This window comes from Ruditapes philippinarum, unplaced genomic scaffold (genome assembly GCF_026571515.1).
Source record: "Ruditapes philippinarum isolate M1 unplaced genomic scaffold, ASM2657151v2 ctg4325_1_1_1_1, whole genome shotgun sequence".
NCBI classification, from domain to species: Eukaryota; Metazoa; Mollusca; class Bivalvia; order Venerida; family Veneridae; genus Ruditapes; species Ruditapes philippinarum.
The window spans coordinates 146,465-172,495 of NW_026864913.1; the positions used below are offsets into that span (position 1 = coordinate 146,465).

A 26,031-nucleotide genomic window follows, 5' to 3' on the forward strand; every position below is an offset into this window, starting at 1 on the left:
TAGAAAGGTATAAAAATAGTAAAATCTTAAAGAAGGAAGCACACGAAAATATACCATAAACAAATAATCTATCTGAATTTTAACTGTGGTCTTCCGACATATAAGGTTCACGTGTTCTGAATGCTGATCATCACTACTTTTTTTCTGTTCTATGTGAAATGCATTAATTCATTTTCAGAAACATAACACCGATGTATGCAAAATGTATCGAGAAGTCAGCAGCAATGCAAAATTGTCACAGCTCCCAATACATTTTTGATATAAATGAACTAACCAACGACTGGTTGTCTATATACTGCAACAATGATGATATAAGCGACTGGCTAAAAGAATGTAAGCGTTAGGGGCATAATCGAAGTGTGTACTTAAGTGTGGTATTGAAACATCGAATATAATAACAGTGTGAATTGAACATATCGAAAAAAGCAAAAGGTTGAATACATTTGCAGATGTTTCTATGTTTACTGGTGATTTCTTCTAAAACCGGTGGTAGAGGGCGTGGACGTTAGCTTATACTTTAGTACCGTCCATGAAAATGCTCAGTCAAACAGATCAATTACTTGACGTTTTGGTGTTCTTAAGGGATTCCTCTATTTTCTTTGTTTCCGATGAATCTACAAAATGCTTTACCATGTATGCAAAGTAGGAAAGCGATGCTTAAGATCGATAAGTAGAACATTATGATTTATGATGAATTATTTTTGAAGCAAATTATTGACTATCGTTATATGTGTGAAAGAAAACATGAATTTCTACAGACTTTTAATAGATTGTCTTCCAAATTGTAACAGTTTATTCGTTGTTTCTTTCATTTCATTAAATTTCAAAACATCTACATAGTAAATTGTATGTTGATATTGAATCTTTTTTCTCAGATTTAAGACACGTCTTTACCTACAAATACACATGTGGTAGAAACGATAGTTGCTACACTTGCTTTTTTGATCTTGTCTACAACAGAGGTATTATTCTTAATATCAATATGTAAATCTTTTTTAATTTTCGTGCTAAAGATTTGTCGTCTCGTAACTCTCGCAATTGGCATGTTTGTTTAAGTAATGGTGTACGATATTGATATCATATTACACACTTATCATTAATGCCATCTTGATATCGCCATGTGTCACCAACGTTTACACTTACTAATACTTTAAAGTACTAAATGTATATAAAAGTGAATTAAAACCTGCAGTAGTGTATGTAATGATTGCATACAGTGTAGTACAGCAGTATATAAAAAACGAACAAAAAAGCAAAAAACAAACACGTTTTCTTTTGATTTGGGTAATTCTTATAAAATGTACATTCAAAATTCATCGTCAATTTATCAATTCTGGTTTATTTTACTTTAATTTTAAAGGATATATGAATGTCTTAATTTTTACATGTTTATAATTATGATATTTGAAATTTTTTGTCTTCGATTTAGATGATCATTCTGGTGAAAATATCAGGGATTACAATATATGGGCAAAAAGGTAACACTTAATCTTTTAGATCTAAATATTTCTTTGTTTTCTTGCTATTGACTCCCTTACATTGTTCCTTAATATACTTTGTTTATCATATTGTAAGTATGGCAAGCTTCATAACTCAATTGCTGAGTGAGCGTTTAGTTATAAATCAAAGTATATAAACCTATATATTTACTAGAAAAATAATGTTATTTGAATTTTGAACAAATATTACACTTCCACAACACTTGTATGAAAGAATTCTGTTTGTATTTTTCCTCAAGAGCGAATGGCGCATGTAAGACATAATTGCTAAACACTTAAAACCCTACTTAAAAGAGCAGGATAATATTTCGTTCTGAAACATTCTGTTTACATACAATATGTACGAGGGTTATTAAAAAGTAATAGGACTGCAGCTCTACTGTTTACGTATGTTTGTTAAATTACAAACTTTGTCGAGAATTGGCCATAAGTTGATGTAAGCAACATAATTTTATACTGTTCATACACTTTATTTTATAAAAATCATTAAATTTGAATTTATACCCTTTAAAAGAAAGCTATAAATCTATATAGGAGTATAAATTATACTTACTTATATTGCTGTCTTCAGTTTGATTACATTGAGGAAAAATATAATACAAAAAGTAACTGCATTAACCCTATTATGTACAAAATATCACACAATTATTTTTTTTCAATGATAGATTGACTGCTGATTGGTTTGCCTGCACCAAGGAGAAACTCCCTTTGACACAGGCCTCGTTTCCAGATTGTACCTCTAGTTAGCAGGATGTCTTATTTCTAACATTCTTGTATGAATCTGTTCGTTTTAATCCAGGACTGCGACTTTATAAGGACCAAGGGATCCAAATCTTGGTGAGCATAGAACAGTCTAAACATTTTTTACTAGTTTTTTATGGCGACAAAAACAGGAATGTTTGAAATGCAAGATATGTATCGTTTATGTCCCTAAATTGTGAATTTCTCATTTTCATTGAATGAATGTAAGTCCATTTGAGACTGATGACAATTTCAAATGCTATTTTTTGCTTATAGTGTTGCGGTTTGAGAGGAAAAAAAATTGAGAGGGGTAGTGTCACTGGATCATTTAACCGTAACCATGTTCTCATTTCCGGAATTATCACTATATTACAAAGTACCCGACTGTCTGGGTGCGCAGGATAAAATTACTTCATGATAATGTACCTGCGCACATGTCAATCTTAATTCAATTTTGCTACATCCCGCTTATAGTCCCGACCTCTTTCCTTGTGAATTTTGGTTAAATTCATATATCAAATCATGCGTTCACTACCCGTAGTGCCGTCGGAAGCGCTCTCTACCAGTGTATAAACAATATACCCAAAGAACATTTCAAAAATGCTTTTTGGAATGGATTCTGAGGCTGGAAAAGTGTGTAGAGGTCCATAGCGAATATTTTGAAGGGAACTACTACTCTTTTTTTACAGGTATGAATTAGTTATAAAAACGCGCTGTCATTGCCACTAATTAAAATATGCTCCTCGAAATCAAATTACTTTTGTCTTTATACCGATCACAATTACAGAAGTGACAAAATGGTAAGATTTATTTTGTCTTACCTCCTAATGTGACTATATCAATTTTAATAGCTTGACTATGACACCCGAAATTCTATTATATTCAATGTTGCTAAACCCTTATTTATCTTTGGTTTTCCTGAATTCTACTGATACTGTCAAAAGTAAGCGATATATAGGGTCATCTTGAACTTCTGCAAGTGGTCCTTAAAATTTTATTCTTATAATGTAAAATATAGCATAAAACAAGTAGGCTGCTTGGGATATTCCATATATCTTTTAGCATTCCATATATTCCCTACGATCAGATACAATATGAAATACACCTAATATAATGAACAAGTGTTTGTTTGACAATGCATGTCATAAATAAATAAATAATCAATCTATCACGTAAACCTGATCTCTGTGAGCATATATACTTTTACAGAAAATGTCATGAATAAATAATTCTGTAATGTTTCATGCGATATTTGAAGGTAACCAGAATCTGGCATGCAGTAAAGTGAGTGTAAAATAGTGACAAATAATTCAACATTCGTTACAAAGTCTCTCGAGATTATGATTTGCATTCATAAAATGCCAGGATGTACTTGAAATAAAAATGTTGTATCTGTTTTTACTTCAATTAGCCAACATTACTGGGGTATTATTTCATGCACTGGAGTAAAGCCAGGTTTCATTATATTCCTCGTGCGCGTTCAGTGAAAGCTACTGATAACAGCATAGTTTGGATATTTTACATTTTAAATATACACGGAGTTGAACGGTAAGTAAATATTTATATATCCGTTATAGTAATATTATAATTTTAATGTTAGAAAGTAGCTTTTAAAAATATTTTACTATTAACTAGCTACGTCTAAAAAATGAAGAATTTTTGAAATTGTTTTTAGCATTGCAAGTTGTTTAGAGCTGTCAGCTTCAAAAAAGGTCGAACGTGACGGCATGCCTGTCTGCTTTTATATCAGTGACATGATTCATTCTTTTTTCTTGCATATCAGACTGGCGTTTCCGTGAGTTTTACCCATGCCGGAAATTTCATCTGGCATGGGGGGTTCCAGATGAGTCGCGTGCTGTACAATGGCACGGTTAGGATGACGTCATTTTACCGTTACATATTATGAAGTTGTAATTCATACGCTGTTGCAAGAAAGTAGTTACGGTTGTAATGATATAAATTTTCATTGAAAATAAAGATAAAGAATTTAATATATAATGGAATATGGTAGAATATGCAAGAAAAAATATCTGACATATGTTTGCGGTTCGGATCGGAATATCCGTCCCTCGGTCACCCGCCCATGGGCGGTAACTCGGCAAGCCTCGTTACCGCCCAATGGGCGGGTCACCTCGGGACGGATATTCCGATCCGAACCGCAAAATATGACAGATATTATTAATCAAAGACTGATATTAATATGATATTAAAAGAAATTACTCGTACTTTTTCTCATATTTATAGATCAAATATTTTAAAAACATCAGCAATGGCGGACATGATGAGTGAAAAGTGGATGATTGCATTTAAATTGGTGGACTTTAATCAAGATGGTGTCGTCAATGTTAAAGACAGAGATGATTGTATTCAGTCATTTCTCAGCGTCTTTCAACCAGGAGATGGCCGGAAACAAAAGATGACGAATCAGCTGAATGAATTCTGGGATAAAATTGTCTTCCTAACAGAAAATCCGGATTGGAGTAAAGCATTAACTCCTGATGAGTTTCTAGCAACACGTAAAGATGCCTACACTAAAGATTCTACAAGAACCACCACCGTAGTGCGAGATGCCTTAAAACAACTGATTAATGCTGGAAATGTTGACGAATCTGGTCACTTTACTTACGAGGAATTTAAAACACTACATGAAGCGTTTAATCTAAAAGAAGAGAACCTGGTAAAGGGTATATACAGTATGATTGGTCCTGATGCAAATGGAAAAATTTCTGTTGACAATGTTGCAGATTTCTATACAGAATTAGCGATGGGGAATGACGAAGGGAAACATGCACAATACAAAACTGCTCTTGCATCAGTTGGATTTGTGTGACGCTTCTGACAATATAATACGACCAAAATTAACGTTGAAACAAAAAAGTCTTTAATCTAACTTATACTTGTGAGTCTATACATGCTTTACACGCTTTGATTCTAGAATCTCTTGTATATAGCATATATTAACTGAATACGAAGAAAATGATATTGCATTTTTATATATAAAATGTAGATCGGAGATAAATGCATAATGAATAAAACTTAGTGTGTTTAATGAACGTTTTGTTTGACGTAATGTATTTGAAAAAAGAATATCAAACGTTTCGCCGTGTCATCGTTTTAATGCTTTGGTCAGTGTATGATAGCATTAAACATATCTGTGTAAAAAGCAGATTGATTCAAATCCATTCATTTCCATGTGAATTTATTGGATTATTTTAAACCTAACTGGATTATTTCAAACTGTCTAAAAAAAACCAACAACTGAAAAATCGAGTTTGAAGGTTCCATATAAGTTGTTCAAAGAATGAAATCGGAAAGGAAAGTTTATTTTGATGTTTCAATATAAATAGTTTATAAGAATATCAATTGATATGTACGCCTTGTGTGCATTGCAAATGTAATGAAAATACAGTTTTATAATTTTCTTTAAATGTATCTTTGTACTGTAACGCAAGATAGCTAAACTACCTTCACAATTAGCTGAACATCTTTACATTCATATTTCTCATGTTATTGTCAAGGAGATGTTTAAGAACACTTTTGAAAAAGCACCTGATATAAAAGTTAATGAGCCATTTCTGCTTTGGTTTTAATTACCTTTGCTACTTAAACAAGATAAATGTAGAAAAGGCACCATCTGCCAAATTTATAAAAAAAAATACTTGCGATTTTTTTTTCTTTCTTGATAAAGGTGTATGATTTTGTATTCTGAAAGAAATAATTGATTGATTCTCCTTCATTTTAAGAATTTTAGTTTAAACATATTTTATTGCATCAAATACATGTCAAATGATATACAAATGTTTATATAACAAAATGCAAATGGGTTGGGCAACACGTTCTAGCAACATTAGATTAAGCCTTTCCCAGAAATTATTTGCATAAATTAACTTAAAGAAACTCTGAATTTAGATAGTGTTTGTCATATAACATGTGTTTTGCTACCTTATTTTATACATTTACATTGAATTCTAGTAAAATTGTGATGTTTCACAATGAAGAATATATCCTAAAAAGAAAGCAACATTTCAACCGCAATGTATCCATTCAAAAAAGACACATCTTGATGGAATGGTATATATTCATCCACAAAAATGTTTAAATACCTACGTTTGCTAAAATAATTCACAAACTTGTATACTTCATGCGGGAAAAAATAAATTTTGACCCCGTTGAAAATTGATCTCAAGGGTGATTTTGCAAGAGAAAATGACCCTGCCAACATTTCAACATTAATTTTTGATCAAAAAGTCGTTGAAATCTGATCAGTCCGAAAGACGGGTGCGTGCTCAGTCATTCAGGGTAAGACCCTGATCCCACCCAGATCCGACCGTGTTAATTCCCATTTACATTTACTATTTTGGAGTATCTCACAGTCATAAGCTTAGTTTGATTCAATTCTGGAATCGTGTTCCTCTTATGCATTTATAAGTCATGATTAGTCATGTGTATAAAACAACGGGGCCTGTTTTGTCACACAGCTTCAACTTCGTCGAAAAAAGCTATCACTTCAATATGCAACTAGAATTTCATCAAATAGCAAAAATCCAGCCAAAAATATTATTTTCAAACCACGTTATATTGAAAAATTTGTTAACAAACCAAAGGAAATTAAACCATTAGGCCTTCGTTTAAAAGATGATTTAGATAAACTTAAAATTAATCCTGTCAGTATCCTTCAAAATGACGATGAGGATGTTCCACCTTGGACTTATAATTCCCCTGAAATAAATATTAACCTTTCAAATATAAAAAAGTCATCAACTTCACATGAACATTTCAAAGAGAAGTTTCGAGCAATTAAGGAAGAACATGAAAATTTTATACATATTTATACGGACGGTTCAAAGGAAGGTTGCAAAGTAGGTGCGGCTGTGTATGAAAATGATTTTACATCTAGTATGAGGTTACCAGATAATGCATCAATTTTTACTGCTGAAGCAAAAGCTATAGATTTAGCACTGTCATACATAGAACAGCATACCCATGATAAATTTGTGATATTTTCTGACTCGCTTTCTGTTTTAATATCCATTAAAAATAAAAAAAATCTGACAATATCATGATAAAGAAACTTCTTTTACGATTTCATGAGATACTTAAAATAAAATCTGTTAAATTATATTGGATTCCAAGTCATGTAGGTATACGAGGAAATGAAAAAGTAGATGCTTTAGCTAAACAAGCATTAAATTTTCAAAAAACTGACTTATTGTTACCTGCTTGTGATTTTAGAACGGCTATAAACAAACTCGTTTCATCTGAATGGAAAGCAAATTGGGACAATGTCGTCTTTAATAAACTTCATGATATAAACCCATCTCTTGATGTGTCACCATCTCTGTCTTTGTCAAACCGCCATGATCAAACAGTTCTTCTTCGATGCCGAATTGGACACACTAAACGTTACCCATTCTTATCTCCTCACGAATGACACTGCCCCTTTCTGTGTAGGTTGTAATGAAAATTTTACTGTCAAGCATTTTCTTCTGGAATGTCATGATTTTTCACAGGCCCGTAACAGATTTTATAATGTAAACTCACTCAAAGAACTCTTTAATACAATTCCATCAAAAAACATCATCGATTATTTGAAAGAGATAAACTTGTATTCAAGGATCTGATTGGCTCTTTTTTTATTATCATTTACAAAGTTTTACATAATATTTTAAGCCTATTATAGCATTCGGCACGATATGGCCATTTATGTGTTGACGTGCAAAAATCCAAACAAACAAAACAAACAGATATATGATAGATTTAAATATATAACCCGGATGTAGTAGATCAGATACGTTATGTTCATTTTTTAACTAGTGTAAAGTGTTTTAAATAATTATGACCAGGGGCGTATCCGGGATTTCAAGTTAGGTTAATATTTTTTTTAAAGTAGGCAGACAGTTCAAAAAGTAATGCACATTTTCAATGTATGGGAAGGAGTAAAATGGTGCATTCTTGTTACTTTTGTGTTCGTGTCCTACCTTATTTAATCAATCAGGGGTTTGTGATAGAAAAGTTGATTTCATAAGGTTTTTAGTTGTGTAGCTAAATCAAAATTGATAGTATACATAATCTTACGTGTTTGGGAGGGGACTAATTCTAAATTTTAGAGTATCTTTTTCATGTCAGTTGTTTAAAAGGGTGCGAAAATGATTTAATTTTTAAAAATTTTGGGGAAATATATTTTAAATTCCTTTAAAAATTGTCGTGATTTAAAAGGCCTTTCCCGGGTTCCATCCATTTGAATTTCTTGTGATGACATTTAATTCTACGGAAAAAATTTAAAAATGATAAAAGAAATATTGTTTACTATCACGTTAGAGCATATGCATAATGCTTTAAAACCTTTAACTTACAAAAATTTTTAAACGGGGCACTTTGAATTTATAAAAAAAACCCCCAAGAAAGATCTATTTTATGAAAATCTTCGCCCCAAAATTTAAATATTTTTATCAATATAAAATTATATTTATTTTTTTATCAATTGTACGTTACTTCAAAGTGGTGTTTTTAGGAAATTGGATTAAAATTGCCTTAGCAGCGATGGTAATGATACGCCGACTTGAATACTCCGATGGAAATATATATGTACATGTCCTGAATGTTTCCAGGAAAATAATTCGCGATAATTACTATACTTGCTATTATATTTGACATATTCCCTGTTCTAAAGCTACTTCCCCAATTCAGTCTGTCGTACTTAACATATGTTTGCTGACATGGGTTTTAGATATATGCAACATTTACCTTAGGTTATATCTAAATTTGGTATGTATATATAATTCCTATTTTTAAAAAGATAAACTTAAGCTATGGATAGGTTTCTTTTGAATTATAATTCTTACTTCGGTAATGAATATATTGGACTTTGATAAATAAATTTTACATTTATCGTGTCGGAAATTTATTGTGTTTGTGTTGAAACTTCACAAGACATCAACATCAACGTACAATGGTTTAAATGTCATACGAGTATAAAAAGATATGTTCGTTATATCCTGACTTGCATTTATCGGAAGTAACATATTGTTTAAATACTTTAATCTTTCTTTAACTGTATTATGATCAATGTTTAAATACTAAAAATGTGTGTCTTTAATTAATGTAATTCTTAAAAAATTCATTCCAAATGATCAACATATTTGTATTTATCTGCTTATAACGTATGTCTCTTATTGCATATTTATTCTCAAACGGTGTTCATTAAAGTCGCCTGTTTCTCTGCGTGTTAGCTGATGCTTGAACTAAAAAAAACCCTTCACACAAATGAATCAAGCACGTGCAATAATTCAGAACCTTCTTTAATTCAGCCATTGTGCTTTATTTGCTACATTCCCTCGACTTTACCAAATCAGAGGAGGACACATGTGGCCAATATAAAAGTTTTCTTGAAATAATGCACAAATGCAGACGACACAAGCAAGCGAATATTGTAATACCGAGTTAATTGCGGGATATTCCAATGGTTTAGTTGAGCTAACGGAAACTGAACTGGAGAAGGATTTAGCAGCATATTGCAGGTAAGTTTTAAAAACCATTCATTAATTATTTCTCATTCACCGTTGTTTTTTTCAGGTGGCAATCATATAATATGTAAAATTAAATTAAATTAAACACATATTTGCCATTTTGATGACAACATGACAAAATTGTACTCATTTTCAAATCATTATGTTTTAGAAAGGTATAAAATAGTAACATCTTAAAGAAGGAAGCACACGAAAAATATACCATAAACAAAGAACATATCTGAATTTCAACTGTGGTCTTCTGACATATAAGGTTCACGTGTTGTGAATGCTGATCATCAACTACTCTTTTTCTGTTCTATGTGCAATGTATTAATTCATTTACAGAAACATAACACCGATGTATGCAAAATGTATCGAGAAGTCAGCAGCAATGCAAAATTGTCACAGCTCCCAATACATTTTTGATATAAAGGAACTAACCACCGACTGGCTGTCCATATACTGCAACAATGATGATATAAGCGACTGGCTAAAAGAATGTAAGCTTTTAGGACATTTTCGAAGTGTATGTGCTGAAGTGTGGTATTGCCAAACATCGAATATGATAACAGTGTGTATTGAACATATCGCCAAAAGCAAATGGCTGAATACATTTGCACATTTTTCTATGTTTATTGTTGATTTCTTCTAAAATCCGTGATAGGGGTTGTTAGCTTATACTTTAGTACCGTTCATGAAAATGATCGGTCAAACAGATCTAGCAACATTTTCAATTACTTGTCGTTTTGGGTGTTCTTTTGGGATTCCTTTATTTTCTGTTTCCGACGAATCTACAAAAAATGTTATACCATTGTAGTTAAATATCCTTCATGTCATATAATTTCTTTCCTAGCCATTAGATATAAAACCTTATAATCTAGAAAATTCGTCCTTTTTTCCACATTCATATGATGTAGGCAAGGTAGGAAAAGGATGCTTTAAGATAAGAGAATTTTATGTTTCATGATGACTTGATTTAGAAGCATATTTCTAGTATTGTCTATCGGTGTATGTGTGACAGATAACATGAATTTCTACAGACATTAAATAGATTGTCTACTCTCCTTTAGTTTCAACACGTAAGAGCCTATTCGTTGTTTCTTCCATTTCATTAAATTTCAAAATATCTACATGTTAGTTTGTCTAGAACTGTTGACATTGAATCTTTTTTCTCAGATTTAAGACACGGCTTCCGCTACAAAAACACATGTGGAAGAAACGATATTTGCTACACTTGCTTTTTTGATCTTGTCTACAACAGAGGTATTATTCTTAATATCAAAATATAGAACTGTTTTAATTTCCTTGCTATATAGTTCTCGCAATAGGCATTTTCTTTTAAGAAATGGTATAGTTTACATGATTGACACAGTTATAATTAATGCCATATAGATATCTCTAATTTTAACCGACGTTTACACTTACTAACAACTATAATGTACTAAATGTATATAAAATTGATTTAAATTCTGCAATACAAACGTTTGATACAAAGCGGTATAGCAGTATAAAAAAAACTACCTTTTCTTTTGGTTTGATTAATTCTAACAAATTGTATATTCCAAATTTATCGTCAATTGGTCAATTCTTGTTTATTTTACTTTATTTTTAAAGGAAATATAAAAGGCTTAATTTATATAAATTTATATGTTATTTTATAATCTTTTGTCTTTAATTTAGACGAACATATATTCACTGGTGAAAATATCAGGGATTACAATATATGGGCAAAAAGGTAATACTAGATATTTTAGATGTAAATGTTTCTTTGTTTTCTTGCTTAGTGAACTGAGTGATTATTTTCCGAAATGAACTCCCTTACATTGTTCCTTTATATACTTTGTACATAATATTTATAAATATGACAAGCTTCATAACTCCATTGTTGAGTGAGTGTTAAGTTATGACGACAAATAAAGGTGTATAAACCGATATATTTGCTAGAAAAAAAATGTTATTTGAACTTTGAACAAATATTACACTTCCACATTACCTGTAAGTAAGAAATATGTTTGTATAATTCCTCAAGAGCGAATGGCGCATTGCAAGAAATTATTGCTAAACACTTAAAACCATACTTAAGATAAAAGTAAAAAAAGTAATTAAATAATATTTTATTCTGTTTACATACAATATGTATGTGTGTTTAATAACATATATATTATGTTCAATCATGACACAACTTTTTCGATAATTAAACGTTGATGAAAACAACATATGATTACTGATTTTACAATTTATTAAACATTCATTAAATATAATTGTATACCCTTTAAAAGAAAGCTGATAAACGATATAGATTATACTTACTTGTATATTGCTAACTACAGCTTCATTACATTCAGCGAAAAATGTAATACAAAAAATGACCGCATTAACCTTATTATGGACAAAAATATAACACAGTTATTTTTTTTCAATGATAGATTGACTGCTGATTGGTTTGCCTGCACCAAGGAGAAACTCCCTTTGACCCAAGCCTCGTTTCCAGATTGTACTTCTAGTTGGCAGGATGTCTTATTTCTAACCTTCCTGTATGAGTCTGCTCGTTTTAATCCAGGACTGCGACTTTATCAGGACCAAATGACCCAAATCTTGGTGAGTATGGAATAGTCTTATTATTCATTTACTAGCATTAATGGCAACAAAGACAAACATGTTTGAAATGCAAGATGTGTATCGTTTATGTCCAATGGTCATATTCTCATTTTCATTGAATGAATGTAAGTCTATGTTGCAGTTTGAGAAAAAAGAATTTATTTACTATATTAAAAATTATTATTCTTGCAATCTTGCAGTTTGAGAAAAAGAATTTATTTACTATATTTAACATTTCAACAACTTTGAGTATGTAACACTTTGAATTTGTAACATATTATTACTTTTTCTAGTGCTTGCATATCATCAAAAAATCATAGTTTTTTTTCAGAATTTGAAGACTGCTTCATCCATACCATTGAAATAATTGTTCCAGTACATATACATCAACAGTTCAACATCAGGCATAAATTGAACAACAAGACTTAAAAGTACGACTTGCCCAAACACAAGTTGTGTGTTTTCATAGGATTGATGCAAGTTATGAATTCAAGAAACATGTAACATATATTCAAATTACTGTTTCGAATAGTAAAACTACAAAATTAGACATCTTGTATGCAAAACAAAGTTCAGTGCTTGAATGAAGTCTTTATTTACTACTGAATTTTTTTATATGTAACCACTTTACAACATTATAATAATAATACTTTATTATTTGAAATTTGAAACCAGTAATAGATGTTTGTCTTGAAATTTTCAATATGTCTTCAGTATCAATGGACATGAAATTCTAATGACTTATTTTCTTATAAACGACACAAATATTAAAGGTTTCACTCTTTTTTATTTTCGTTAGTGATAAAAGGTTAATGTAGATTAAGATTTTATTCCAATTATATTCAAGCAGAAATAGAACATTAAAAGTTTTAACTAAAATGTTAGATAGTAAAATAAAATATTAGATAAACAGAAACATGTACACATTTTTTAAGGAAATATCGTATGAAAGTACAAATAATAACAATAAATGTTGCAATATCTCTTAATTTGGTGTTCTTTTTTATTTTCTTGGTAGCTCATACCGCAGTTTGGCCCACAATAATCTATCAGTCATTTTGAATACCTTTCTTTCCTTCATTTTTGATAGCCACGGCTCCTTCATGGCATTCATTCTCATATCTTCATCATACAAGAGATAGATAATTCGTCCACAATTATGTTCCAAGGTTTCGGAATGACTTATTTCATAGTCAAACCATTTATGGTTTTCGTACCCTGCGCTCAAGATGAATAGTATGCGCTTACTGTCATCAATCAATTGGAATCTGGCTTCAGTTTCAGGACCGGTAGGAGCATTTCTCGCATATATACTCAGTTTATAATTCGGCTTTTTACGTTCGAGTTGCTTCAGCAACACTTTCATTACCCATTGTCTGACATAAAGATCATTGTCATCAAAAGAAACATACATGTGGTAACATTTATCAGCGTACTCGTCGACTTTGTATTTATCAAACGCATGGATGTTAAAAAATTTGAATATAAGCACTTTAGTTTCGTATGGGCATCTTTTAGCTGTTATAATCACTGCAACAACAATTCCTAAAACGAATGACAATATAACAATAAGAGCGACGCTTGCTTGTGGGCAGTTCAAAACACTTTCATCAAGATCAAGTATTTTCAAAACATCCCCTTCGAATGTACAGCTCAAAGCCCTTTTATCGATGTAACTCGGCGCTGCTCTAATCCAGTCAACCATCCAAATCATATTACACGAACATTCCAAATTATTTCCTGTGAAGAGAGCATTTTGAAACTTTATTTTCTCTGTTGATTCAGGAATAGCCCTCAGAAAATTGTTCCGAAAGTCAACAAATGCGTCCTTATTATTTGCTATTTTATTCATGACAGAATCTGGTAAACTGGTGACAAAGTTGTTGGGCATTGACAGTTTTGAAACGTATTTCAAATAGTCTGCATCATTTATATGTGAAATTTTGTTATTATCTAACTGAAGTGCAATGTTATTATAAGGACTTCGTGGAACAGAAGACGGCATGCTTGTCAAATTCAAACCACTACAATCGACATTTAAAATGTCCTCGGCTGGTCGATCCTCACACAGGCATCCTACTGGACAGTCATCTGTTATGTTGCAAACAAGTTCTCTAAAAAATACCTCATAGAAAAGTAGTTTTCCTCGTAATTTTGGAGGATCATGACAAACTAATTGAAGGTAATCGTATCTTGACCCTTGCTCGATCGATGTTCGGACCTTTCTATATATGTTGTAGAAGTTACAGTCACAAGTTAAGTTGTTTTCACGAATGTCTAATAGCAGCTCTATTACAACAGTTTTAACATCGTCATTTCTGTCTTCAGACTGGTTTTTATACTGCATGACATACCAGTCGTGCCATTCCGTAATTGAATTGTACCTCAAGTCTGTAGTTGCCTGTAATTATTGCGAATCATGATCAAAACGTAAAACATAAGTAGTTATAAGTTCAACAAATGTTATGCAATAATATGATATAAAACGTATTAGTTAAACGAATATAATAGATACATAATGGTTTCCATGATGAACTATAGTTTCTTTTAAAGTTGAAAATCGCTTTATTGTGAATATTCTATTTTTCTAATATAGAATGTATTTGACAAAGTGTCATAAAAGTATTTCAGTACATTAAGAAACGTATTTGGGTTTTATATACAATTGAAAACAATAGTCAGTGCTTCCATTTACCAATAAATTTACTTGATAAAAGTATAATTTATTTTCGTTAAGAAATTTAAGTGAAAGTTGTTTTTGTTTTTTGTTCTAATGTGCACAGTTCAGACGACCCTTCTAAATTATGAATTTTACATCATATACATATGGAAATGTTAAATTCTGTTTAAGTCGGTGTTATGGGACGTTTACGTGTAGCGGGCATTTACAACACGTCTCCATTATTTCTATGTTGGACAATAAAAAATCAGATTTACCTCATCCCTCACGTTTCTCCGTGTATATGTCCAGTTATGGTCATTGGTAAATGTTGAAATTTTGTTAAACGATGCATCCACCAAGCGTATTGGATGTCCTACATAGGCCCATGGTTCGAATGCTGTAAGCTGATTATGTTGAAGTAACACTGTATCTAAACTTGGCATACAAAAATTACTAAACACTGTAAGAGGAATGTTTTTGATCTTGTTGTAAGAAAGGTCTACAGTGATAAGGTCTGTCTTGTTTTTGAAAAAGTCTTGCGGAATCTCAACAAGTTCGTTATGATGAAGATATAGATGTTTCAGACATTGTAAACTACCAAGAGCGTCCGTTTCTATCAAATTAATTTTGTTATTACTCAAATCAAGCATTTTAAACCTAAAACTGCTGTTGATGAATGAAGCTGTTTGTATTTCCTTAAACATGTTGTCAGACATGTTGACATCTTTAGCGCTACTGCAATTGGACAACCACTCAATATTTATTTCCGTATAGTTCGTGCCAATCATTTCAAAACGGTTTTTATCCAAACAAACGCACAGTGTACTGTTGATATTATAGAAAACTATAGTAAAAATTACTATAATAATTTCAAATATCTTCGTCGTCATTATTCTTCTCTTGCAATCTACTTTATAACCTTTGATTTAGATCTGAAAAATATTTAAATGAAGGAAACAATTGTCTCAAAGCGCAGAAACTTGAGGTGTGGAGCTCAAAACGCTTTTAAATTCAAAATAAAATGTATATTTGTCAATCCCAGCACAAAACTTAATATAAAAAACTTGAAACAAAGTGATCGCTCGGAAGCATAAATCACAAAAAAATTACAAAAGAATTGCAGACTCGGTTTGATTGAGTCTGTACATGAGGAATAATGAAAATGTGCAACATCCCTCACGCCCCCTAGCACCGGCTTGAGCGGTACTCAATTGTCAACACTTAACAGTGCTGGCATCAATGATCCCGAAGGACCAGAAAAATATAACAACACTGAAATGAAGTACGGGGCAACTTTTTACAACTGCCACACAGCACTTGACACCTGCTGTTGTGAAGTATAAAAATCTGGAAACAAAGTGATCCCTCTGAGCCATTTTGAAAAAAAAAAATCATATTTCAACGTCTACAATTACATATACACAAGATAAAAATGTTCGCCGGTAAAATTCCGCACACCTACTGTTTAAATATGATAAGTACATATGCTGGGATTGACAAATATACATTTTATTTGGAATTTAAATGCGTTTTGAGCTCCACACCCCAAGTGTCTGTGTATCAAAGCAAGATTTTAAAACATTATTAAATGTGCTAAATTACATTTACAGAGATCTGCCGAGGACGCGATTTTGCGCCATTGGCGCTAAAAAAATGAGAATGGCGCAGGAAAATTGGCAGCAAAGGGCCATGGGCGCATCTAAAATCTGTGCCAGACTTATAAGAAAACAAAACTGTCTGCTGGGTTATTTAGTCATCCAGTCAAAACTGGTACCAACAGCAACATGTTACCCATGCTATATTCTTGAGTTTATCCATTACCCTATAGCTTTTGTCCATGTTATCTACTTACCGCATTTCTTCTCCACACAGATACTCATTTCTACTACCGTAAATTTAATCCAATAAAACAAACAAACAAATTATACAACTACTTAATATTTAAAGGATTATCGGTAACTGAAAAAAAAGTGTTGCTATTTTAAGAAATGCTGTAAGTTACAGTATAATCTGACAGGTGTTCAACTTGATCGACCCTAAGGTCACTCAAGTTCACGCATGTTTTGGCTGATGAAGTGTAAAAAAAGATGTATATTTCGTCATCAGAATGTTTGACAGGGTGATTAACCAATCAGAGAAACATTGTGCATGACTTTTTTCATGATCAAAAGGTCTGTCGGCAAATGTCTTTGATGTATGCTGTCTACACAGAGGCATACAAGGGGCAATAAAATTCGTCAATATACAGTGGTAAGGGACATTTGGTGCAAAGTAGGAACAATTAAATGGATAATGCACAAAATAAGACATTACAAGTAAGAACCAGCAATTATGTGAATAAATTTGCATATCAAATTTTTGAGCAGCCATTTAAAAAATATTTTCATTTTTGCCTGCAATTAATATTAGTTAGAAAGTTACCATGTAGGCATAATTTTTAATTATTAGTAAAGTACTGAATTATAAGTGAACCACTTGTCATAAAATTTGATTTAAGTTTTATTACCGGGGAAATTCAATTATCTACAAACTTTTTAACAGTTATTTTGGTCAATATTTACTTATTTTCCAAAGGCCCATACTTTGGTAAAAATGGCCCATCATTTTCAGACCAAGTGGGCCCAGGGCCCAGTACTTTCAAATTCTTGGCAGATCTCTGCATTTATTAAATATGCCAAATTCTAACATTCGTAGCGCTGAGTCGTATCATTCTTGCTTGGTACACAGTGTATAGTGAATAATTAGTATTTACAATCATTATACATCCAGGCCAGTCTGCATTTCTGTGAAGTTTAACTAGGCTCATTACTGATCGCTGATCAACTTAAAATTTTCTTGATGTCCCCAAAATTTGGTCATGATCAGGTCCGAAAGATTTAAGATATCAAGCAGGTAAAGTAAAGTCACGCCATTTAAATTGACATGACAAAAATTTAGATAAACAAAAATGCATTGTAAAGTTGACTCAAATGTTAGAGATAAGTTTTAAAACGTATGTTTTACTTGATAATTCATGATAAATGATTTAATTGATTAAGTACAAGGTGTTTCAGACAAAGAAGTTGTTCCTCTTTGATTTTATGTCATTCTTTGATAAACTCGAACAGGGAAAGGGGTTTGAGTATATTTCAGCTGAGTTATTTAAACAACCAGCTGCGATAAGGTTTCGCTATTACATTGGTTAAATACACACAAAACAAACACAAATAAAATTGTCAAACTTTACTTAATAACATATTTAAGATGATAAAACGTATTTCAATTGATAACAAAAATGTTTTGAGGCTTTATACTAGGAAATTTAGATATTCAATGATTAGATGTTCATTTTATTGGTAAAAAACTTTGGTTTAATTGCAGATACTTTGTTTCAAATTTAAGTTGTACCATAAAACAGCTTTCTCTATCATAAAGTCTCTACCAAGAATAAACAAGAAATAATCAGCATATAAGGCGTTGACATTAATAGTTTTACAAAACCAAGCTTGATTTTTGACAGGCGATTATTTCTTTTTTAGCCAAATCTCAATAAATGTTTCAAAAAGGTATAAAGCATCGTTCGATGGTAAGATTACGTATTTTAAGTTGGTTTAATGACATTTTCTTAATACACATTGTATGTTTTGGACACACCAGAACCGACAACGGGAAGATTATCTCGACGAAAAATGGGTAATTATAGTGTAAAGTTAGGAGGGTTTCGATTTTCCTTTTATATCTTTGAATTTTCAATAAATGTTTAAAAAGTTAAAAACCTCTGATTCACATACGAGTATGGTGTTATAGTGCACATCTGAATCACTAGAATTTCAAATAATATTATATATTTTTTATTGATGCTCAATTTTAAGATATGGGGTTCAACCCTCACCCCTTATATTCCCTCCCCGGATAATTATTTCTTAAAACGTTCTGATTGTATTATTGTGATGTCTATGAGACGCTCAGACATACATTTGTGGTAGATCGATGAAAGCTGAACCATAACAATGCAAGACTCGAAAGTAATTAGCAATTGCCACAAGAATTGGTTATTCATATAGCTATATAAAATTACTTATACGTTATTATGTATCCATTTTTCATTATGATCAAGTATAATATACATTATTCAAGTGCAAATATAATAATGATTTACTCGTCAATAACATAAGCTGAATATACATTACACAAGTATACCTAGCAAATATCTCAAATGTCTTACCAGAAACATAACTTCCTATTCATTCAGGTAATGTTAGAAAACTAAAATATTTTAACTGTATAAGACCAAACATGTTATACCAGTCTTGATATTGATCATCCATTTATTTAGTTTCTTCCTGTATAAGATAAAAGGTCCCACTCTCGTAAACAATACACATAACTGATAAAATATCAATACAAAACTCTAAATTTTCAGTTAATTTAACTGATAACAAATCCAACCGACACAAAACTTTAACCGTTATATTAAAAGATGTCTTTTATTTTGGCGCAAACTTATTTTGGTGTCTTTATGGTCAAAGATAACGTTAAATCTTGTTTCGGAAATAAACAAATATAAATCAGCACATTCATCACAGATCATGTATTTCACACGTTCATCTTTCGCTGTCATCGATGCGATTAGGTTTTTTTTTATGTTTTATATGGTGACTGATGTGTGCCATTTCGTGGTTTCGACAAGTTAAAATGGCGGGGGCGCGAGGGAGAAGTTGAGATTTAATTGTAATACGACGGGGCCGCGAAACAAAATATTTATTGTTATAGCGAAGTTAAAAGGACAAAAAACTGATTCCCGCTTGAGTTGCATTATCATTGTTCTTGGTTTACATTACTGTTGTTGCATAAAAAATCAATTCCAAATCGTTGATAAATATTAAATAAGGAAATGACATATTTTTGTAGTCTGCCCTTTAATAAAAGTGTGGGCAGCTTTGTCACTTTCTCGTAAGAGAGGGGGGATTTTTAATGCGTGTATATGGTCGCACGGTCACTTTCCTTATATGTCCTCGATGTCGAATGGTCGAAAAACTCTAATGACAATGCTTTCTTAAGTGTTTTGTTTCGGAACCTTTTGTTACAAAATCTTATTTTCTATTTTTTTTAAAAAAAACTATTTAACTTGTAATAAGGAGTTTAATTAAGACTTTGTTACTTTTTTATGAGTTTTTAAAAGCTTTATAAGGACTCTTTCGCCTTTAATTCGGAGTTATAAAAACAAAATTCAAAAATAGAAGAGATAAAAGAACCTTTATTACTACACGTTACAAATTATTTGGATTTTCTACTCATACTTACTAAAATGTAACTTTGTAACTCTTAAAAGGAGTTATAAAAGCCTAATTAGGAGAATTAAAATATTATTACATGTAGGAGTTGTAAAGCAAAATCTTTATTAGGACTCCTTAAGTCCTAACTTGTTGCTTTAAAAGCCTAAATAAACAAACTTCTAATTAGAAAAGTTCTTATTAGTTTTTAGACTTTAAAACGTCAAACCGACTTAGTAAGGTTATCATTATAGTGACTTCCTATCTTTACTTGTGGAGGAAGACCTCTGGTGCCCCTCCTTGCACAAATTGGAACCATCATAGTTAGGTAAGCCAGCTGGACATCTTCCTCGCATGGAAAAAAAATCTTGAGTCCTTGGCGGGATTCGAACCCACAGCGGTAAGGGACAAGAAAATGGACATAAATCTCGCTAGAAATTTGCAAAAGTACGTAAAAGATGAATGATATATGTACATACATGTAGCGTGGTTACATAAGTTATACTTAAATCAGTAATATTTACATTTTTTACATTTTAATTGCAAACAAAATGGATATTTAATGTGGTCTATGATAGAAAGTATGCAGTACTTTAATACCAATGTATAGTATTAATTATCAAATGTGATAACGAATAATGAAAGAATTTAATGTTATTAGTAAAATCATGTAGACCAAAACATTGATAATGTTCTTTTTCGTTTGTATCATAGACAAAAATAAAAGCATGTTCCCTGTTGTCACAATATGAAATCCCAGAAAAAATAACCAATGAACGAGCAGGGATTTAATATTGTGACAACAGGAAACGTGCTTTTTATCTTCGACTATGATACAAAAGAGAAAAAACATTATAACACTACGCTGCCTCGTACAAATCATATAGCCTCTTGTTTCGGTGCTCTTTCTATTAAGCCCCATTTACACAGTTCCGGTTTGGCGTCACGGTTTAGTCCACCGGGATCAACCGGCGTAGGGCCGTATCGATTCCGAGAAGTACCGGGACAAACCGAGAGATCGCCAAGGTTGTATTAAAATGTTTAATACAACCGGGGCTCACCGGCAATCACCGGAAAGGAAGCCCAGAACCGTGTTGGAACAGTATGTTATTATCAATGGAAACGTTTGCACAGAAGTGTATTTGGCGTACTTTGTAACTACAAAGCAGTTATCTAGTTGTAGTATCACTATTTTTTGTTTAGCTCTTAGCATACATCTATCGCTTAAAATGGCCAGTACTTTACCATAGATACCACAGCCCTTTCGATTTTAATGTCATCAATTCTACCGACTATTCATCCAGTCAAAGGGCAATATGCGACATATCTTAACTTTAGACGCTTTTGGCTCTAACAGCAGAATGTCATATGTATGATAGAGTTCCTTTGTAATCTCTACAAGTGTCTTTGTAAAAACAATATATGTAGAAACACTATCTTTAGAATTTACTTCCTATCACAGTTTTCTTCTTCTTATTTTGTTCTAAATGTATATACATATTCCGTAGTAGGTTATTACACGAAGTTTTGAAATACCAATGTGAATCATGCTATAGAAAATTATAATGTATTATTGCTTTAGTTAGTTCTTTTCAACTGTCATTAATTATTTGTATAAAAAGAAACAGGATGTGCATGTGTGTCGAATTAATACCGTTTTTCTACCTAGTGTGTTATCTTTATAATGGATTGTTACACCAAAACATTTACGTTCATATACCTTTCTTCTTTCAACGAATAAATTGTTAACTTTAATTTTTGTCCTGGTACGTGAAACCGAAAGCAAAAGCGATTAGTACTTTCAAACAATGGCAGATCATCCTGCATCACCGTGCAATCTGCTTACTAACTATGGATTTCTTGTAATGTCCCATTAATCGTTTCAAAATGGAAGCTAGACAAGTCTAAGGGAAAGAACGCTTGAGTAATTTGTTTTTAAGCAGACGACATGCGTGTCTTCTTAATATTCTACATAATAATAATTTGTAAGCATTGGGTTACATAAAATATTTCATTTCTTTACATCCGTTTTAATTAGGACAAAACTATTTTCAAACATCTGAGCTTATACTAAAATATAAACTTAAATGGGTCAATTTGAAAGAACAGATGAAATAGTTCGATCTCCTTTGTCAAAATAGAAACAAATCGTAGTCATGTCGTCTGCTTTCTCTCTCAACATGATGCACAAAAAATAGAAAAAAAGTAACATTATCTATCTATAAGAAGTGATAGAATGTGGATTTTTTCCCGGCTTTGACTTTTCAAAATAAGAAAAACAAAGTAAAATATACATATAATACACGTATAATATTTTTCTCTAATCTAGGTTAATGGTCAAGAAACACTATATTATTAATATGTCTATCTTCTCCATAAATATTATACAACAAAAACCTTAACACACAAAATACAGAACGCAGCCATACTGGTTTCTTGTTTCAACTGTTTTATATGAAAGCACTTAACTACAGCTTGCTTAGTCAAAAGTTGACAACTTCATATGTTCTAAATGTTTATTGCACGCAACACAATTAAAACAAACTTAGCGGCTGAAGATTTTACATGAACCCTACTGATGCAAGGGCCGTTTTGGACTGCTGGTGCTTCCCTTCGTCACTGCCCATCGATAATTCTGTGTAGAAATCTGCAATATTGTCCGAGGTACATCTTCCACTATCATCAGGACCAACCATACTAAATATACCCTTTACAAAATTCTCTTCTTTGAGATTGAAGGCTTCATGTGCCTTTTTGAATTCCTCAAAAGAGAAAGACCCAACCTCTCCGATGTCCCCGGCGTTCATTAGTTGTTTCAAAGCTTCTCGGACTACGGCGATGGTTTTTGTAGAATCTTTAGTAAGTGCATCTTTACGTGTTGCTAAGAACTCATCAGGATTTAAAGATTTACTCCAATCCGGATTTTCTGTTAGGAAGACAATTTTATCCCAGAATTCATTCAACTGATTCATCATCTTTTGTTTCCGGTCATCTCCTGGTTGAAAGACGCTGAGAAATGACTGAATACAATCATCTCTGTCTTTAACATTGACGACACCATCTTTATTAAAGTCCACCAGTTTAAATGAAATCATCACCTTTTCACTCATCATGTCCGCCATTGCTGCACTGTAGTATGTACTTTGTTCCTAAAGCAATTACAATTATTAATGTAATTTTTGAGTATATGAGTGTATGTTATAGACGTAATTAGTTTAAAGTGTTTATATTTTAGCAGATACATTAATTTCCATTCATCTAAAAACTATAATGAATCTTTCTCTCTGTATATCGCTTAAAATTTTAACAAAAACTGCCGAAACACTTTAAACTTTCTTATTTCAAAAGCGCACAATCAACTCAAGATAAAGATCACCACTGTTTCCTGAAATCATTTAAAGTTTAACATTACTTAAAATACTTAAATGTTTATGATACTTAAATGTTATCAAATTGAGAAATTTATTCATGAAATATATGTTAAACTTTGTTGTACATTACTTACTGTTTCTTATAAACAACTTTTTAAAAATGTTATTGCTGTTATGAAATACTTACGTATATATAAAAAGAGTTAAAGTCCTGTTTGCACTTAGTTATTTTGTTCACCTTGCATTTATACAAAAGATATGGATATATATAAACACTGCCTATCCTTTGCCTTATAGTTATTCTTGTTTTAGTGATTACTGATAGAGAACAAAGACTGTTACGTATTCATTTCACAAATTCGTTTCATAATCCAACTTTCTGTGGTATTTCAAGTAACATGATTTACATATGTCTGTATACAATTCTCAACTTGAGGGTCAAATTACAAATGATTCATTCACGTTGCAAGGATAAAATCACGAAATACCACTTGTCCGCATCCTGCAATTAAACGATTCAAGTACAGTTTATGCATATGAAAGTACGTATCTATATTTATATTTTACTTCCGTTATACTTAGAAGCGGATATGCATGACTATGCGCGGATGCATTGATTAATGGGTTTGCATGTATAGGATTATAGGATGGGACTCATCATGCTATTAGTTTGTTTTGAAGGGGTATTCTTTCCTTGAATTATTACTACTTATTATTACTGTTCTACTATAAGTTCATGTTAAACGTGAATTTTTATTTTATTTGTCTATAGTAATGCATGTTTAGGTACTTCTGTACTTGGTAATGGATGTTCTTTATATTGAGTTTACCATGACTATGCAGAATTTTTCAGTGACTATCGACATAATTAACTGACAACATCTCACATACATCATGCGTAAATGACCATAATGCAAGGGTTTTTATGCTCCCTTAAGTACAATAAATTTCTTGGTCTTGAATGATACTGACGTTATTACATAAATATTATCAACATATGAACCAAAAACGAAAGTACATGCCACTTTTAGAAGTGCACATGTTATGTTTTGTACTGAATTGTGTATTACATTAGTTGAATAACATCTGGTGCTCACTCTGTGCAAAATTTTTTGATATCACATGAAAACAAACAAATATCCTGTATATAATAAGATACATTAAATTCTACATTTCAGAATAAAATTGCATTAGATCACTTTTCATTCAAACGATATCATGTAAATTTTAGTACGTTGAAACTAAATACAGATGTAAGGAGTAAAATGTTTTCACATTCCGTAATGAGTTTTTTTTAAGAATACATTTAAATATACCACTTTACCTACCACATAATATATAGATTATTATACCGACATTATCGTGCGATAATACATGGTAATTTATTTATACTTTGATTGTCCAGAGGCCATTTAATGATGTTGATAAAACAGTAGACTATTTCCAGAGACATAGATAAATACTTACAAATATCTTTTGGGTGATTATAAAGCAGTCAATTGGATGAGGAAAACACAAACTACTAATGCAACTCGTGTACCAATGAAGATAAATCTTAAAGTTAAATAATTGTAAAGTAATTTTCTGCATTAACCTCACATATGAAACAAAATGATATTTAAGGATCGTGAGGGTCGGGCAGCTTACCGGTATTTGCATAAAAACGCGGTGTCAATATTATCTTTCAAATCTAGTTTTCTGATAAAATTATCCATAAATACTCACAAAATGATTTGTGTTTAGTTTATTAAGCAAACAAATCGTACATAACTTTCAATTTCCAAACGACATTTACTTATGTATGTAAGGAGAACGTTGTTAAATAGATATAAAATTTGATTGGAGTAAATTTAAATTAACAGCTAATACCATTCGAATTATTTTTAAAGGATAAAACCCACTAAAAAATAGCCGAACCTTTTTTTCTGTTAGAAATTCTTTTTTAAAAAACGGAGACTTCTATGTAACGACTTTTATGCGGAACAAAGATAAGATTATGGAATCATTATGATTTTACTGTTGATAAATTATATAAAAATATTTCATAAGATATAGCTTTGTAAGGCCACATGTGTCACAAATCACATTCGTCACAATTGTGAAGAATGAGATCACATTCGTCACAAATTTTGTGATGCATGTGATCCAATGTTTTAGAACAATCACATTCGTCACGAGTTTTAAAATCACAAATGTCACAAATTTGAGATAAATATTGTTTTCTTCAATGCTTTTCACTGAGTCACAAACGTCACAAATTTTTAGGACTGAAATCAATTATTGGAACTAAAACTACAGACATTTTATCCCCTCCCCCGCTGATGAAATCGGAGTGATGGGACTGTTTTAGCGTGTTCGTCCGCCTGTCAGTCCAGATTTAGTTTCCGCACTATCCAGATT

General features: G+C 31.6%; 4 protein-coding genes across 7 annotated transcripts; 2 read left to right on the top strand and 2 right to left on the bottom strand.

Annotated features, from left to right (window-relative positions):
• The first annotated feature begins 1,452 nt into the window (after positions 1–1,452).
• On the top strand, positions 1,453–13,335 carry LOC132727242 (uncharacterized). Of its 3 annotated transcripts, none has more exons than XM_060712665.1 (7): positions 1,453–1,478; positions 2,165–2,336; positions 9,548–9,757; positions 10,094–10,248; positions 11,429–11,483; positions 12,175–12,346; positions 12,678–13,335. In XM_060712665.1, the coding sequence occupies exons 3-7, from the start codon at positions 9,642–9,644 to the stop codon at positions 12,711–12,713; spliced, it is 534 nt and encodes a 177-aa protein (XP_060568648.1). In that variant the 5' UTR covers positions 1,453–1,478; positions 2,165–2,336; positions 9,548–9,641; the 3' UTR covers positions 12,714–13,335. The 3 variants fall into 3 exon arrangements, with proteins under 3 accessions (XP_060568648.1, XP_060568646.1, XP_060568647.1); XM_060712663.1 differs by lacking the exon at positions 1,453–1,478 and adding an exon at positions 10,925–11,011; XM_060712664.1 differs by lacking the exons at positions 1,453–1,478; positions 2,165–2,336 and adding exons at positions 8,930–9,005; positions 10,925–11,011.
• LOC132727240 (sarcoplasmic calcium-binding protein-like) lies at positions 3,491–5,882 on the top strand. 2 transcript variants are annotated; one of them, XM_060712660.1, is made up of 2 exons: positions 3,491–3,788; positions 4,485–5,882. In XM_060712660.1, the coding sequence occupies exons 1-2, from the start codon at positions 3,676–3,678 to the stop codon at positions 5,068–5,070; spliced, it is 699 nt and encodes a 232-aa protein (XP_060568643.1). In that variant the 5' UTR covers positions 3,491–3,675; the 3' UTR covers positions 5,071–5,882. The 2 variants fall into 2 exon arrangements, with proteins under 2 accessions (XP_060568643.1, XP_060568645.1); XM_060712662.1 differs by having other exon boundaries at positions 3,497–3,788; positions 4,508–5,882.
• On the bottom strand, positions 13,010–15,935 carry LOC132727239 (protein toll-like). The gene is made up of 2 exons (XM_060712659.1): positions 15,284–15,935; positions 13,010–14,747 (listed from the first exon to the last, which is right to left on the bottom strand). Exons 1-2 carry the CDS (start codon positions 15,896–15,898, stop codon positions 13,350–13,352), a joined length of 2,013 nt encoding a protein of 670 aa, XP_060568642.1. The 5' UTR covers positions 15,899–15,935; the 3' UTR covers positions 13,010–13,349.
• Positions 15,936–22,551: 6,616 nt separating this feature from the next.
• LOC132727238 (sarcoplasmic calcium-binding protein-like) lies at positions 22,552–24,293 on the bottom strand. The gene is made up of 2 exons (XM_060712658.1): positions 23,819–24,293; positions 22,552–23,409 (listed from the first exon to the last, which is right to left on the bottom strand). Exon 2 carries the CDS (start codon positions 23,380–23,382, stop codon positions 22,822–22,824), a length of 561 nt encoding a protein of 186 aa, XP_060568641.1. The 5' UTR covers positions 23,383–23,409; positions 23,819–24,293; the 3' UTR covers positions 22,552–22,821.
• Between the last annotated feature and the right edge of the window lie 1,738 nt (positions 24,294–26,031).